The sequence below is a fragment of the Elephantulus edwardii genome, unplaced genomic scaffold (assembly GCF_000299155.1).
Source record: "Elephantulus edwardii isolate Elephantulus edwardi_28Jun2011 unplaced genomic scaffold, EleEdw1.0 scaffold00129, whole genome shotgun sequence".
Classification (NCBI taxonomy): domain Eukaryota; kingdom Metazoa; phylum Chordata; class Mammalia; order Macroscelidea; family Macroscelididae; genus Elephantulus; species Elephantulus edwardii.
Genome location: NW_006399879.1, coordinates 4,870,709 through 4,882,567, shown reverse-complemented (window position 1 = coordinate 4,882,567; position 11,859 = coordinate 4,870,709). Strand labels below are relative to the sequence as shown.

The 11,859-nt window shown below is 55.7% G+C and overlaps 1 protein-coding gene across 1 annotated transcript in view; it reads right to left on the bottom strand.

Moving 5' to 3' along the window:
- The window catches only part of NAT8L (N-acetyltransferase 8-like (GCN5-related, putative)), a 9,410-nt gene extending 7,054 nt beyond the window's left edge, over nt 1–2,356 (bottom strand). Inside the window, exons 1-3 of the mRNA XM_006893653.1 lie at nt 2,066–2,356; nt 1,438–1,528; nt 605–750 (exon numbers count right to left, since the gene is read on the bottom strand). Coding sequence (XP_006893715.1) covers nt 605–750; nt 1,438–1,528; nt 2,066–2,356 — 528 coding nt within the window. The remainder of the gene's footprint in view (nt 1–604; nt 751–1,437; nt 1,529–2,065) is intronic.
- Between the last annotated feature and the right edge of the window lie 9,503 nt (nt 2,357–11,859).

Genomic DNA, 11,859 nt, shown 5'->3' with positions numbered 1-11,859 from the left:
CCCCGCGGCCTCGGTGCAGGTGCGGGTGGGGGGGTGCTCTCCGCGCAGAGCTGCGTCCTCCGGGTCCGGCGACCGGAGCGGCCAACAACGCGGCAGACAGGGGTCACGGGTGGGGGGAGGCGAGGGTAAGAGACGCGCCCTCCGCTCCGAGGGGCGACACCCCCGCTCCCACTCTTTCGAACCCGACCTCAGCGGTTCTGCTTTGCCCCTCAGTCACCCCCCCCGCCCGCTTTCTCTGCGGGTCACCCTGCCAGGCAGCTCGGCTCAGAGACCCCACACCCACACAAGTGGGCACGCGCCCCAGGGGTCTGGCCTGAGGCTCCTGAGAGGGCACCACGCTGTAGAGTTGGGCCAGTGGGGTGTCTAAGGTCACCCCGACTCTGGAGAGCAACCCCTAGGAGGCGGGCGCAGTCCCACCCGTGGGGTGAGGCGGGGAGGTCGCTGGCCCCAGCTCTGAGCCCTGGGATGCGAAGCGCAGCAGTTAAATCGGGAAGGCACCCCACGTTCACCAGGACGTGTGGACTCGGCCACATGACCTTCCAGGAGAATGAGGGGCAGTCACCCAGAAATCTCCTAGAACCGCAGGTCGGGGCTTCAGTCTCACAGGCCGCTGGACAACCACCGGCCAGATCACGAGGCCGGACAGTGGGGTCTTAGGGGGCTCGTGTGACCGAGAGTGCAGGCCCCAGGCGGGGTCAGCGTCGGAGATGTGTCCAGTGAGTGACAGCCTCCAGGGGAGAAGAGGCCGCCCTGGACCCCAGGCGTGGGGATGCAGGCCTCCAGGCCGTAGGTCACCCCCACCCACAGGGCCGGAGAGCGCACACCCTGACCCAGAGGGCCCGATTCTGGTCCAGTGGCCGCCAAGAACTGGGCAGGTCCCTCCCGTAGGCCCCTGCAGAGATGGAGCACTCCAAGTGGCCTGCTTTTCGGCCTCCCTCGGACCCCCAAGCCCCCCAGTAGCCGTGTGACTACCCGAGGGTCACGATGACCAGTGGCCGAGCTCCTGGCTGGTGACTCGCAGGTGGGGGAGCGAGAGACCCTGCGGCGAAGACACGTGGGCACAGCGCCCTCTGCCGGGCGCCCGTTGCACAGGCGAGGAGGTCAGCAGGTTCGGGTCCTCCCAGGCCCCAGCACCTCCCCTGGACAAGCTCTGATAATCCTCGCGTCCCGGCGGGCCGCTTCCCTCCAAACTCTGCACCCCGAGTTGATTTCCTGTCCGCAGAGTTCCTGCCCCCGTCCAGGAGCCCTGGGCTGCCAGGTCTGAGGTCCCTGGTACTGATCAGGCCTCTGTCCCAGCTCACCTCCCCAGTGCAAACAAGGGTGCCTGGAACTAGAGAGGCCCTCACAGTGAGGACACCCCCTCCAGACTCCACACGCTGAAGTGAGAACTCTCCAAAACAGGACAGTTCACAAAATAGCGCTGAAAGAAGACAGTACCTTGGGCCCCAACCCCAGCCACCCCAGGGGTCTCCTCTGGGCCATGAAGGAATTCTGGGGAAGGGGCTCCTTCCCAGGGGAAGGGGAAACCCTGGAAGAGAGAAGGCTGGAAAGTGAGTGAATCTCCGAGAAGCAGTCAGATGAGCAGAACAGCAGCAAAAACAAATCCATCCCAAACCCACGCCTGCCCAGCACTTCCCTGCGCCTCACGCCCCTGGAGCGCTGAGAGCCTGTTGTCAGGTGCTGTCGAGCTGAGTAGGACTCCCAGCGACCCTGTGAACAGCAGATCTGAGCCCTGTCGGTCCTGGGCCAGTCACACCATCTCCAACACGCTCAAGCCCACTGGGCACTCACTGTGTCACCCCACCTGATTGAGGGTCTTCCTCTCCTTCACTCACCCTCCACCTTGCCAATGATGTGCCCCTCCAAGGAAGAGTCCGCACAACATGTCCAAAATACCCAAAGCTGGTGGCTTAGTGGTGAGGAATTGCGTGCCAACCCAAAGGTACATGGTTCGGTTCCACCAGCTGCTCAATGGGAGAGAGATAGGCGATCTCTTCCTACGCAATGTATCACCTCTGCTCCATTCAGACTTGATGGTGCAGACAACAAAATGCCCCTGACAGACCAGCTGGGTCCCAGCAGTGATGGAGGGGGGCTGGGTCCCCGGCAGTGACATGGGGGGGCTGGGTCCTGGCAGTGACATGGGGGGGCTGGGTCCTGGCAGTGACATGGGGGGGGCTGGGTCCTGGCAGTGACATGGGGAGAAGGGCTGGGTCCCGGCAGTGATGAGGGGGTCCCAGCAGTGACATAGGGAGAGCTGGGTCCCAACAGTGAAGGAGGGCAGCTGGGTCCTGGCAGTGACATGGGGGGGCTGGGCCCTGGCAGTGGAGCAGGGGCTGGGTCCCGACAGTGACATGGGGGGGCCTGGATCCTGGGTCCCATCAGTGGTGGTAGTGGGGCTGTCCTTGTACTTGAATCTCACTCACAGGGCCCAGGTGCAGCAGAACAAAGCCCTGCCGGATCCCATGCCAGCCAGTCCCTCCGCTGTGCTTATGCCCTTGTTACGGCCACTGTGTTCATCTAGGTGGTAGGAAGCCGGGCATTTCCCAGAAAATGTACAAAAAGACCAGGAGACAAGTCACCTGGTCCAAGAGGCCTCGGGCTGCTGGCAGGAGTCCCCGAGCTGCTGTGGAAGGTAGCAAACGAAATCACAAAACATATCCACCCCCTACCTCCACCTACCCGGTCAACACAGGCTAAAACCTGTCCACTGAAGTGAGCTGCTTGTTGTCCAGTCCGAACCAACTCACAGCTGACCCTCCAGCGGGTTTCCAGAGGCAGTAAATAGCATGGGAGGAGATTGCCCATCCTTCTCCCACAGACCAGCTGGTGGATTTGAACTACATGCCTTTGGAACAACAGCACAGCTTCTTACACTAGGTCCAGAGTTCCCTGCAGTGAGTCTGTTGTTAGGTGTCACCAAGTCCAGTACGACTCATAGTGACCGCAGACCTGAGTCCTGGCCTGTCCTGCGTTGGCCCCACCGTCTCGGACACACTCAGCCCACTGCTGCAGTCACCGTGTCAGTCCACCTCGGTGAGGGGCTTCCCCTCCTTCACTCTGTCCACCTTTTCTTTTTTTTTCATTTATTTAAGTCTTTTCTGTCCACCTTTTCAAGCATGATGTCCATCTCCAAGTCCAAAATATATACGATGAAATCTCCAAGACATGTCCAGAATATGTAAGACGAAGCTTTATCATCTCTGCCTCTTCAGGAGCACTCTGGCTGCACCTTCTCCAAGGCAGATCTGTCAGGCCCAGAACAAAGTCGGCGGAGAATAAAGGACTCACAGACTATGACATGTCAACAAAGGGAGTGAACGGCCTCGCCCACCCAGCTGAACCATCGACCACAATGGAACATCCTTAATAAGGCTGCTTTAAGCTTGCTTGCTTTCTCTCAGGTCCCTTGACCTTACGTCCAATGCGAAGACCTAACAATATCTGTTTGGTTTTTTGGCAGTCCATGGGATGTTCAACACTCTTCTCCAATAACACAGTTCAAAGGCATCAATAATTCTTCTGTTATTCATCGCCCAGCATAGTTAGTGACTGAAAAGGCCATGGCCTGTATCAGGCTCACCTTAGTCCTAAAATTGACATCATTGCTCCTCAATAATTGGAGGTCCTTTCCCAACTTTGCCAGTACAATACATTTTCTGATCTCCTTGAAATACCTCTCCTGATCTCCTTATTGCTGGTACAAAGTGTACTGATTGTGGATCCAAGAAGTCGTTGACCATTTCAGTCTTTTCTCCATCTAGCATGATTTTCCCCCCTTGACATTGAGATGCAATCCACAAGGCTTATCTTCTTCACCAAGTGCTGCAAGTCCTCCTCACTTTTAACAAGATTGTGTCATCTGCATAACAGTTTGATGAGTCTTCCTCCAATCCTGATGCTACACTCTTCTTCATAGACTCCAGCTTCTCGAATAATTTGCTCAACATACAGATTAAGTAGTTATGGATAAAAGATACAACCCTGCCACATGCCCTTCTTCATTTGAAACCATGCATGTTCCCTTGCTCTGTTTGCACAAACACCTGTTGGTCTAGGTAGAGGTTTCGCGTAAGCACAATTAAGTGCCCTGGAATTCCCATTCTTCTCAGCGCCAGTCATCCTTTGTTAGGATACACAGTCAAATGCCTTTGCCTCGTCAATAAAGCACAAACACATCCACCTGGGCTTTTCTGCTTTCCTCCAGGGTCCACCTGCAATCAGCAGTGGAGTACCTGGGCCACGGCCCCTTCTGGAACAGTGCATAGACAGGGAACTGCTGAGGGTTCGAGCAGTGAGTTTAATCCCTCAAAAAACTTATTAGACTCGTGACCATCAGAACCGACACCCAGCTGGCCCTCTGGTAACTCTGCTACGGCTGTCTACCATATGGGAGGAGACTGCCCACCTTTTTGTGACCTTGGAGGTGCTGGTAGACTTGAACCACCAGAGATGCCTGACCTCCATGTTAAGAGTGCAACTCTGTCCGGACTCACCAACGGAACTCCTGGAGTGTCGGGTTCTGATGCTAAACATCGTCTGGGAAAGTCGTTGAGAAAAGTCCCATGACCTGAAGAACGCCCACGTCGCTGACTTGTCTGATGGAAATTGTGAAAGGGCTTATGGTTGGTGTATCTATTTTCATCAGAATAAATAACAAGGTTTTTTTAAATTTTTTCAAAAATTATTGTGTGTGTGTGTGTGTGTGTGTGTGTGTGCGTGTGTGTGTGTGTGTGTGCGTGTGTGTGTATACCGTCAAATCAGATCTGACTGGCACAGGAGGAGACTGCCCCTCCTTCTCCAGCAGAGCATCTGGTGGGTTCAAACTGGCAAGTATTTTTTTAAAAAAACCTTGTCCAGCACCGTGCGTACCATGTCCCCAGGACATACCCAGGGCACTTCAGCCTCAGGAGACACCCCAACTCTTCCTGACATGGGGGGAGGTCAGGAATCCCCTGCCCTGAGCAGATGAGAACAGACTCCCCAAGGCCCTGCTCCACTGGGCCAGTAAGCGCAGGAGTCAGGAAGTCAGGTGGACGACCAAGGAAGTACATTAATGCCCCTTAGGGACAGTCTGCACAGTCGAGATGGACAACGGGTGATCCAGGGAGCTGGCAGCTGGAGGGGCAGGGGACCTGTGCAAAGGCCCTGGGGTCAGAGCAGCTGGGAGAGGCCATCTTTCCAAACAGCAATGGAAGAGCATCACAGGCCACATGCCAATGCCAGGGAGCGGACCCAGGAGCAGAGCATGGTGCCCAGTGAAGACAGCCTCCAGTCCAGGAAAGGCAGGAACAGGGCGGCTTTCGGGTGCCCTGCTTCACTGCGCTTTGCAGACCCTGTGTGTTTCCCAGCTGAAGGTGGTGGCCCCCCTGTAACGGACAGTCACTGGTCCTGTGCCAGCAGCATGCTCTCTGCACGTCTCTGCCCCGTCCTGGTCCCCCTCCCACACTGTCACATCGTGCACTCTCGGTGGAACCCAGCCGAGCCAGCAGGGAGGCCTGTGTACCAGGAAGCCAAATAATGTGTGTGACGTTCAACTGATCGTGGTGACCGGGGCCACTGCAGTGTCTCGCCGTCTGCCTGTCCTAGAGACTACTCAGCCAGTCCACCGGCCATGCTGCAGGCCTCGTTTACACACCCATCATCAATGCCCTTCACAGAATCCAGCTGACAGACCAGCAGGAACCCGTGAACAAGACAATCACCCCGGACTCACCCCGCGTCGTGCCACCCCATGGCCCACAGGGCAGAACTGCTCCACGGGGGCTTCCTGGCGTCATCACAGACAACCAGGCATCTCTTCTGAGGCACTGCTGAGCAGGGTCAAGCTGCCAAGTTGTTGTTCAGTGGTGGTTGTTGTTACTATGTGCCATCGAGTCAAAACCAACTGTGAGCCCACCCTCCATCAGGTCTTCAGAGGCAGGAAGTCACACAGGAGGAGCTGCCCTGCCCGTCTTCCTCCCGCAGAGCAGCTGGGGGACTCGAACTGCCTGCCTCTGAGTTGGCAGCAAGCTCCCCCCACGTCAGTTATTGTGGTTGTTGTTAGGTGCCATTGATTCGAGTATGACTCAGAGACCCTATGAACAGCCGTCTTGAACCCTACACTACCCTGTGCCGTCCTCATGTCTGACACACGAGAGCCCACTGCTGGAGTCACGCTGTCAGTCCATCTCGGTGGGGGTCTTCCTGTCCTTCGCTGACCCACCATCTTGCCAAGCATGATGTCCCTTTCCAAGGAGTAGCCTCACCGAGCTAAATGTCCAGAGTATGAAAGATAAAGCTTCATCATCCTTGCCTCCGGGGAGCACCCTGGCTGCACCCTCTCCAGACAGACCTGTTCTCCTGGCCATCCACGGGACATTCAGTGGCCTTCTCCAGCACCACAGCTCAGAGGCATCAAGTCTTCTGTCATCTTTATTCACTGTCCAGCTCTCTGATGCATAGTGGGTGACTGAGAAGACCAGGGCCTCAGTCAGGCCGCCTTAGTCTTCAATCTGCTATCGTTGCTCCTCTGTATTTCGGAGAGGTCCCTAACTGCCAATTTTGCCAGTAAAATACATTGAGTGCAAACCATTTACTCCCAGGACATCCTGTATCCCAGCTTTAGAACGAGATGCGGGCCTTGTCAACTCTGGCCACATGCACGTGCAAATTCTGTGCAGAATTCTGTGCAGAAGCCATCTGTGAGGCGCTCTTGCAGACCGAGGGTCCCAAAGAATAGAATAATTTTATAATTATTAATAAAGAAACAAACAGCCAGGAATGAGATAGAGCAGAGAGCGTAAAACGGGGTCAGCAGTTCTCGACTGAAGACCTCAAGCCATGCTTCTCTGAGTATTTATTTAGAATCATAAGATAATAAAAGTAAAATCACAAGGAAGTACAAAACAAAGGATAATGATGAAATATTTTACAGATAAGGCCAAGTTCCTCTTTATGTTAATCTTAAGAGGGGGGGATTCATTTGATACAAACTAAGAATAATGTTGACTCCTAAGGAATGCCCCAGTGCCACAAGGTGACCTTCAGCTTGTATTAAGCCTCCCTCATTTCCCGATACAGCATTTGGTCTACTATTATTAAATTTGGTATTTGGCTTCCCTCAAGCCGCTCCCCTCTTCCCCATCTCTCCTGAGGAGTCCCAACAGCCAACCTTCCTCAGCCCTGGCCCAGGTCACCAATGACAGAGGTGCCAGATAGAGTGGTCCAGCCACCGGCCTGGCTCCTGGTCTTGTTTTGACATCAGTGACACGTGGCACTCACCCTTTCCTTTCCCTCCAAGACCCACCTCCATTCACCCCCTGCCTCATAGCTGCCCCCATCTCCTCCGAGACCCTCTTGGCCATGAACTCCCTGGGCTCCAGGCCCTCTTGGCCAGGCCCATGTCCTTGTTTGTTTCTGGCCACTGGTCAGGCTCCTGGGAGTGTCAAGGCCAGTGTGTCCAGCGCCCACTCTGGCCCTTTGCCATTTGGATTCAAGTTCCCACTTCCCTGCTCCCTCCACCCTTCCTCTCACACCACCCCTCTGAAATTCTGCCCCCTTCCAACAAGGAGCCAGGGCGGGGGCACGAAAGGCTTACCAATGGATGCTAATCTAAAGGCTGGCAGTTCAAAGCCACCAGCGTCCATGGAAAACCCAGGATTCCTGCTCCCTCAGAGAATCCAGCCAAGACATCGACAGGGCAGGGACACAGAGCCTGGACCCCGGAACCCAGCTACGTCCTGCGCTGCCGCTGGTCTCCGCCTGGAGATCACCTCCACAGTCACCACCTCAGGGCCCTAGCCCACCACTCAGCCCTGCGGGGCAGCATCCTGGCCTCCGCCTGGTCCACTGCATCCCACAGTCCGTATTCACTTCCTTCCATGGTCACTGGGTCCCATCTGGTCAGGTCCTGTTTGCAGTGACCCCTGCCCCATTACTGCAGCCCTGCTGTCAGGCCACCCACTCGAGGGCCCTCCTCTTGGACCCAGGCCCTCGATTTTACCACGCTCTTCCCCAGGGACAAGTCCCTCCTGAAAATGTGTCCGAGAACTTGCCTTCCTTGGCTGCATTTCAGCTGATGGATCTGGTCTATCTGGTGTCCACAGTACAGTCCATACCTTTCACCCAGCAACAAAAATTGAACTCATGTCACTGAGTTGGAACCAACAGCTGACTCCGCTCCTTCCCCAAGAGGCTGTAAACTCTGAGAGGGTCCGCCTTTCTCCCGAGTAGCCAGGGGTTTGAACCGTCCGCCTTTGGGTGGGCAGTGCCACCAGACCTCCCCTCTCCTCCACTTGGTTCAAATGCTCCAATTCTTCCCGAGTGTCTCACGCTCAGCCACGGTGTTGAGCACCGTCCAGGATTTTCCGAGGCTGTAAGTCACGTGGGACATTGTCCATCTTTCTCCTGTGAAGCAGCTGGTGGACTAGAACCATGTGCTTCAGGGACTGCAGTACAGCTCCCTACCAGTAGGCCACCAGACTCCCTGTCCTGTAGTACCTGGACCCCAAGTTTCAGCAAGGTGTCCTAGAATTCAGCAATGGGTTCCTAGAAATGAATTACCGAATAAACTATAGGTCATCCTATTAAATCTCAAAAAATGACAAATATTTTTAGGGAGCTCTGGTGGCCTAGTGGCAAGAAGCTGCACTGCAATCCCAGAGGTCCACAGTTCAAATCCACCAGATCCTCTCCTGGAGACGGAGGGGCAGATCTGGTTTGACAGGACATGCACAAAAAAATAGTAAAACAAAAAATCTTTTAAAAAAATGACAAATATTTTAAATATAAGTCTATTCCAACTATTGCATAGGACTGACACTAAAAAAATAATCTCCAATCATCCTGTTTATATTTGCAAATTCTGACTCAAGCCCAGAACAAAGACTGCATCCCCAGCCTCGCTTGGGGTCATATGATCATGTGACTGAGGCTGGCCAATGGGACGTGAGCACCATCTAGCCCAGGTGGAGAACACTTCGTAACAATGGTGCGGTGAGGGTGTCAGACCCCCTGTAACTTGACAAAGAGGAAAGGGAGACAGTGACCGTCAGGTCCGATGCTACGAGGCCACCCGGTCCTTCACCCTCACCCGTGTTCCTTGTTCTGGCATCAGCTGTCCCTCCCACAGCCCCTCTGCCCCCAGCATTCGTTATTATAGTGACCACACAGAGCTCAGGCAGCGTGCAGGGACCAGCTTTACTGTGCAGCCCGGGTGGTGCAGTGCGTTAACCTCCTGGGCTGCGAACCCAAAGGCCGGTGGTTTGAATCCACTAGTCTGTCTTTGGAAGACAAACGGGCAGTTCTCTCTCATAAAGATTGAGAGACGTCCCACAGGAGTCAGAACCAACTCCACGGCCATGGGAGGGTCAGGTTTACTGGGAGGGGACAGGTTTTGAGCCAGGCCCAGAAAGAACACAGGCCTTCAGTGGGGACAGCCTCTTCTCTGCCACGTCCACACGCAGGCCTCTCTGGCCTTGGCCCGGCCTGCCCGGTGCCCTGCTTGGACACCAGAACTCCACGGCCGTGCTCCCATCTCCTGGGGTGGCTGTCAGGTCCCACTCGCTCACCCCCACAATGGTCCATTTTAGGCCAAGCAGATGCACTGTCTGCTCCACCCCCTCAGCAGTGCCCTGCCCCTTACAAACCATCCAGTCCCCCATGGGCCAGAACCCCTTTATTTGCAGAGCCCCCAGCCCATCTCTCCTCAGCATTGGGACCCTGGTGAGAAAGGTCATGTTAAAGCGGTCCTGAGATCACAGGGTCAGGGGCTGGCCTCTGCCTCTACCCTGCCCTCTGCTCCCTTCAGGGACAGACCAGAGGGTCTGGGCCGTTGCCACCTCACTGCTCTGCCCAGGCTGGTGTGAGCGCTCACGGGTCCTGCCACCAGCGAGCTGCCCAAGGCAGACTCTGGTCTGATGACTACTGGCACCTGATGCAGGACCAGAGCAGCTGCTGCACGCCAGACCCTTCCACGGGCTTCCGCACAGTCAAGGCAGGTGGGTGGCTGGGTCAGTGCAGAGACAAGAGGGAAGGGACACCTCCCAAGTATTCATGGAATGAACAGGTACACCCACGGAGACGGAGAGACACACACGCCCCACGGCCCACACCACGGACACACACACAGCAGGACAGGGCAGAGCCGCCCCTGGAAGCTCCGCGGCTGTGAACCCCCAGAAGCCGATGCATTTCTCAGCGGGCACAGCACTGAATTCACACTGCTCACCACTGGACCAATTGGCAGCGTCAGGATGGATGGCGAAGAGACTGAGATTGTTCACAGCTTCAGTTTGCTCGGCTCCACAGTCAACACTCTTGGCACCAGCAGCCAGGAAATCAAAAAACGTATTGCGATGGGAAAGTCTGCTGTTAGGGACCTCTCTAAAGTACTCAAGAGCAACGGTGTCTCTCTGGAGACTAAGGTGCGCCTGATACAGGCCATGGTCTTTGCAATCACTTGTTATGCATCAGAGAGTTGGACAATGACTAGGGAGGACAGAAGGAGAATTGACGCCTTTGAGCTGTGGTGCTGAAGAGTATTGAATGTACCCTGGACTGCCAAGAAAACAAACAGATTCATCCTAGAGAGGGTTAAACCAGGCTGCTCCTTGGAGGCAAGGATTCTGGGGCTTCGTCTGACATACTTTGGACATGTTGTAAGGAGAGACAGGTCTTTAGAGAGGGACATCATGCTGGGTAGAGTGCAGGGACAGCACAGGAGAGGAAGACACTCTATTACCCCTGATTCAGTGACTGGGGTAATCAGGATGGGTGTGTCAGCAGCAATGCGATTGGCACAGGATAGAGCAGGGTTTAGGGCTGCTGTGCATAGATAGGGTCGCTATGAGTCGCAAACGACTCAACGGCACATAACAACAACAACATCTAGTTAGTGGCCAAGTGCTGGACCATGGCCACCAGGGCCTCTTCACAGGCACATATGGGCACCCTTGGACCAGAGGACCTGATGCGGGGGCCACAGAAATGGGCTCAAACCTAGTAAGAGTTGTGAGGGGAACTGAGGGCTTGGCAAGGCTTGCAAAGTTCCTGAGTTAGTCACTAAGGAGAGACACAGAGGTGGGGGCTGTGAGCTGGGCACCCGGTTGCCATGTTGGGAAGCAGGCGGGAGCGGGCAGTTCTACAAGCCTGGGTCCAGCAAGGGGAGTGGTCTCAAGGAGGCAGTGACAGGAGCTAAGCCAGGAGGTGGCAGGTGGCCCTGCCAGGGACAAGTAGCACTCACAGCTGATCTTATGCCCGATCGCTCCTGGGTAGGGTCCTACGTGACACCCTCCCAGACAGGCGGGCTGCGTCCACAACAGCAGAGCGGGTAAGCCTGGGCACCTGAGTCCCACAGCACAGGTTCTGATGTGGTGAGAAGGGGGCAGAGAGGCAAACACCCACTGCCCAGTCACCTCCCGCTGGCCTTTGACAGGGGTCCTGCCAGGGGCTGCTCTTGGTTCCTCCCTGACCACAGACTCCCTGATAGTCCCTGCACTGTCCTGTCCCCTTGCCCTCCTCAGTATGGACCTCAGCTCCCCAGGTGCCAGCCACTCCCAGAGAGCTCTGGCCCTGAAGTGCCTCACTGAAGAGGAGTCTGGGGGTGTGAGGCCCCCGTTCCCAGACCTCCAATCAAGGGGAGCATGCCAGGGATAAGTGGTCACAGCCACACTTGAGTATAATCAGCCCTCACAAGGGACAACCTCGATGCTCAGAACATCTGCTCAGAGACCAGCGAGGGAAACTGAGGCTCCAAACGGGGCTGGACCAGGGAACTCAGGGTTGACACATACAGACACGGTGCCAGGAGACAGGACACGGAGGCAGGTGAGGGGCCAGGTGTTTATTGGTGAGGGGACAGCGCCTGCCTGTAGGTCC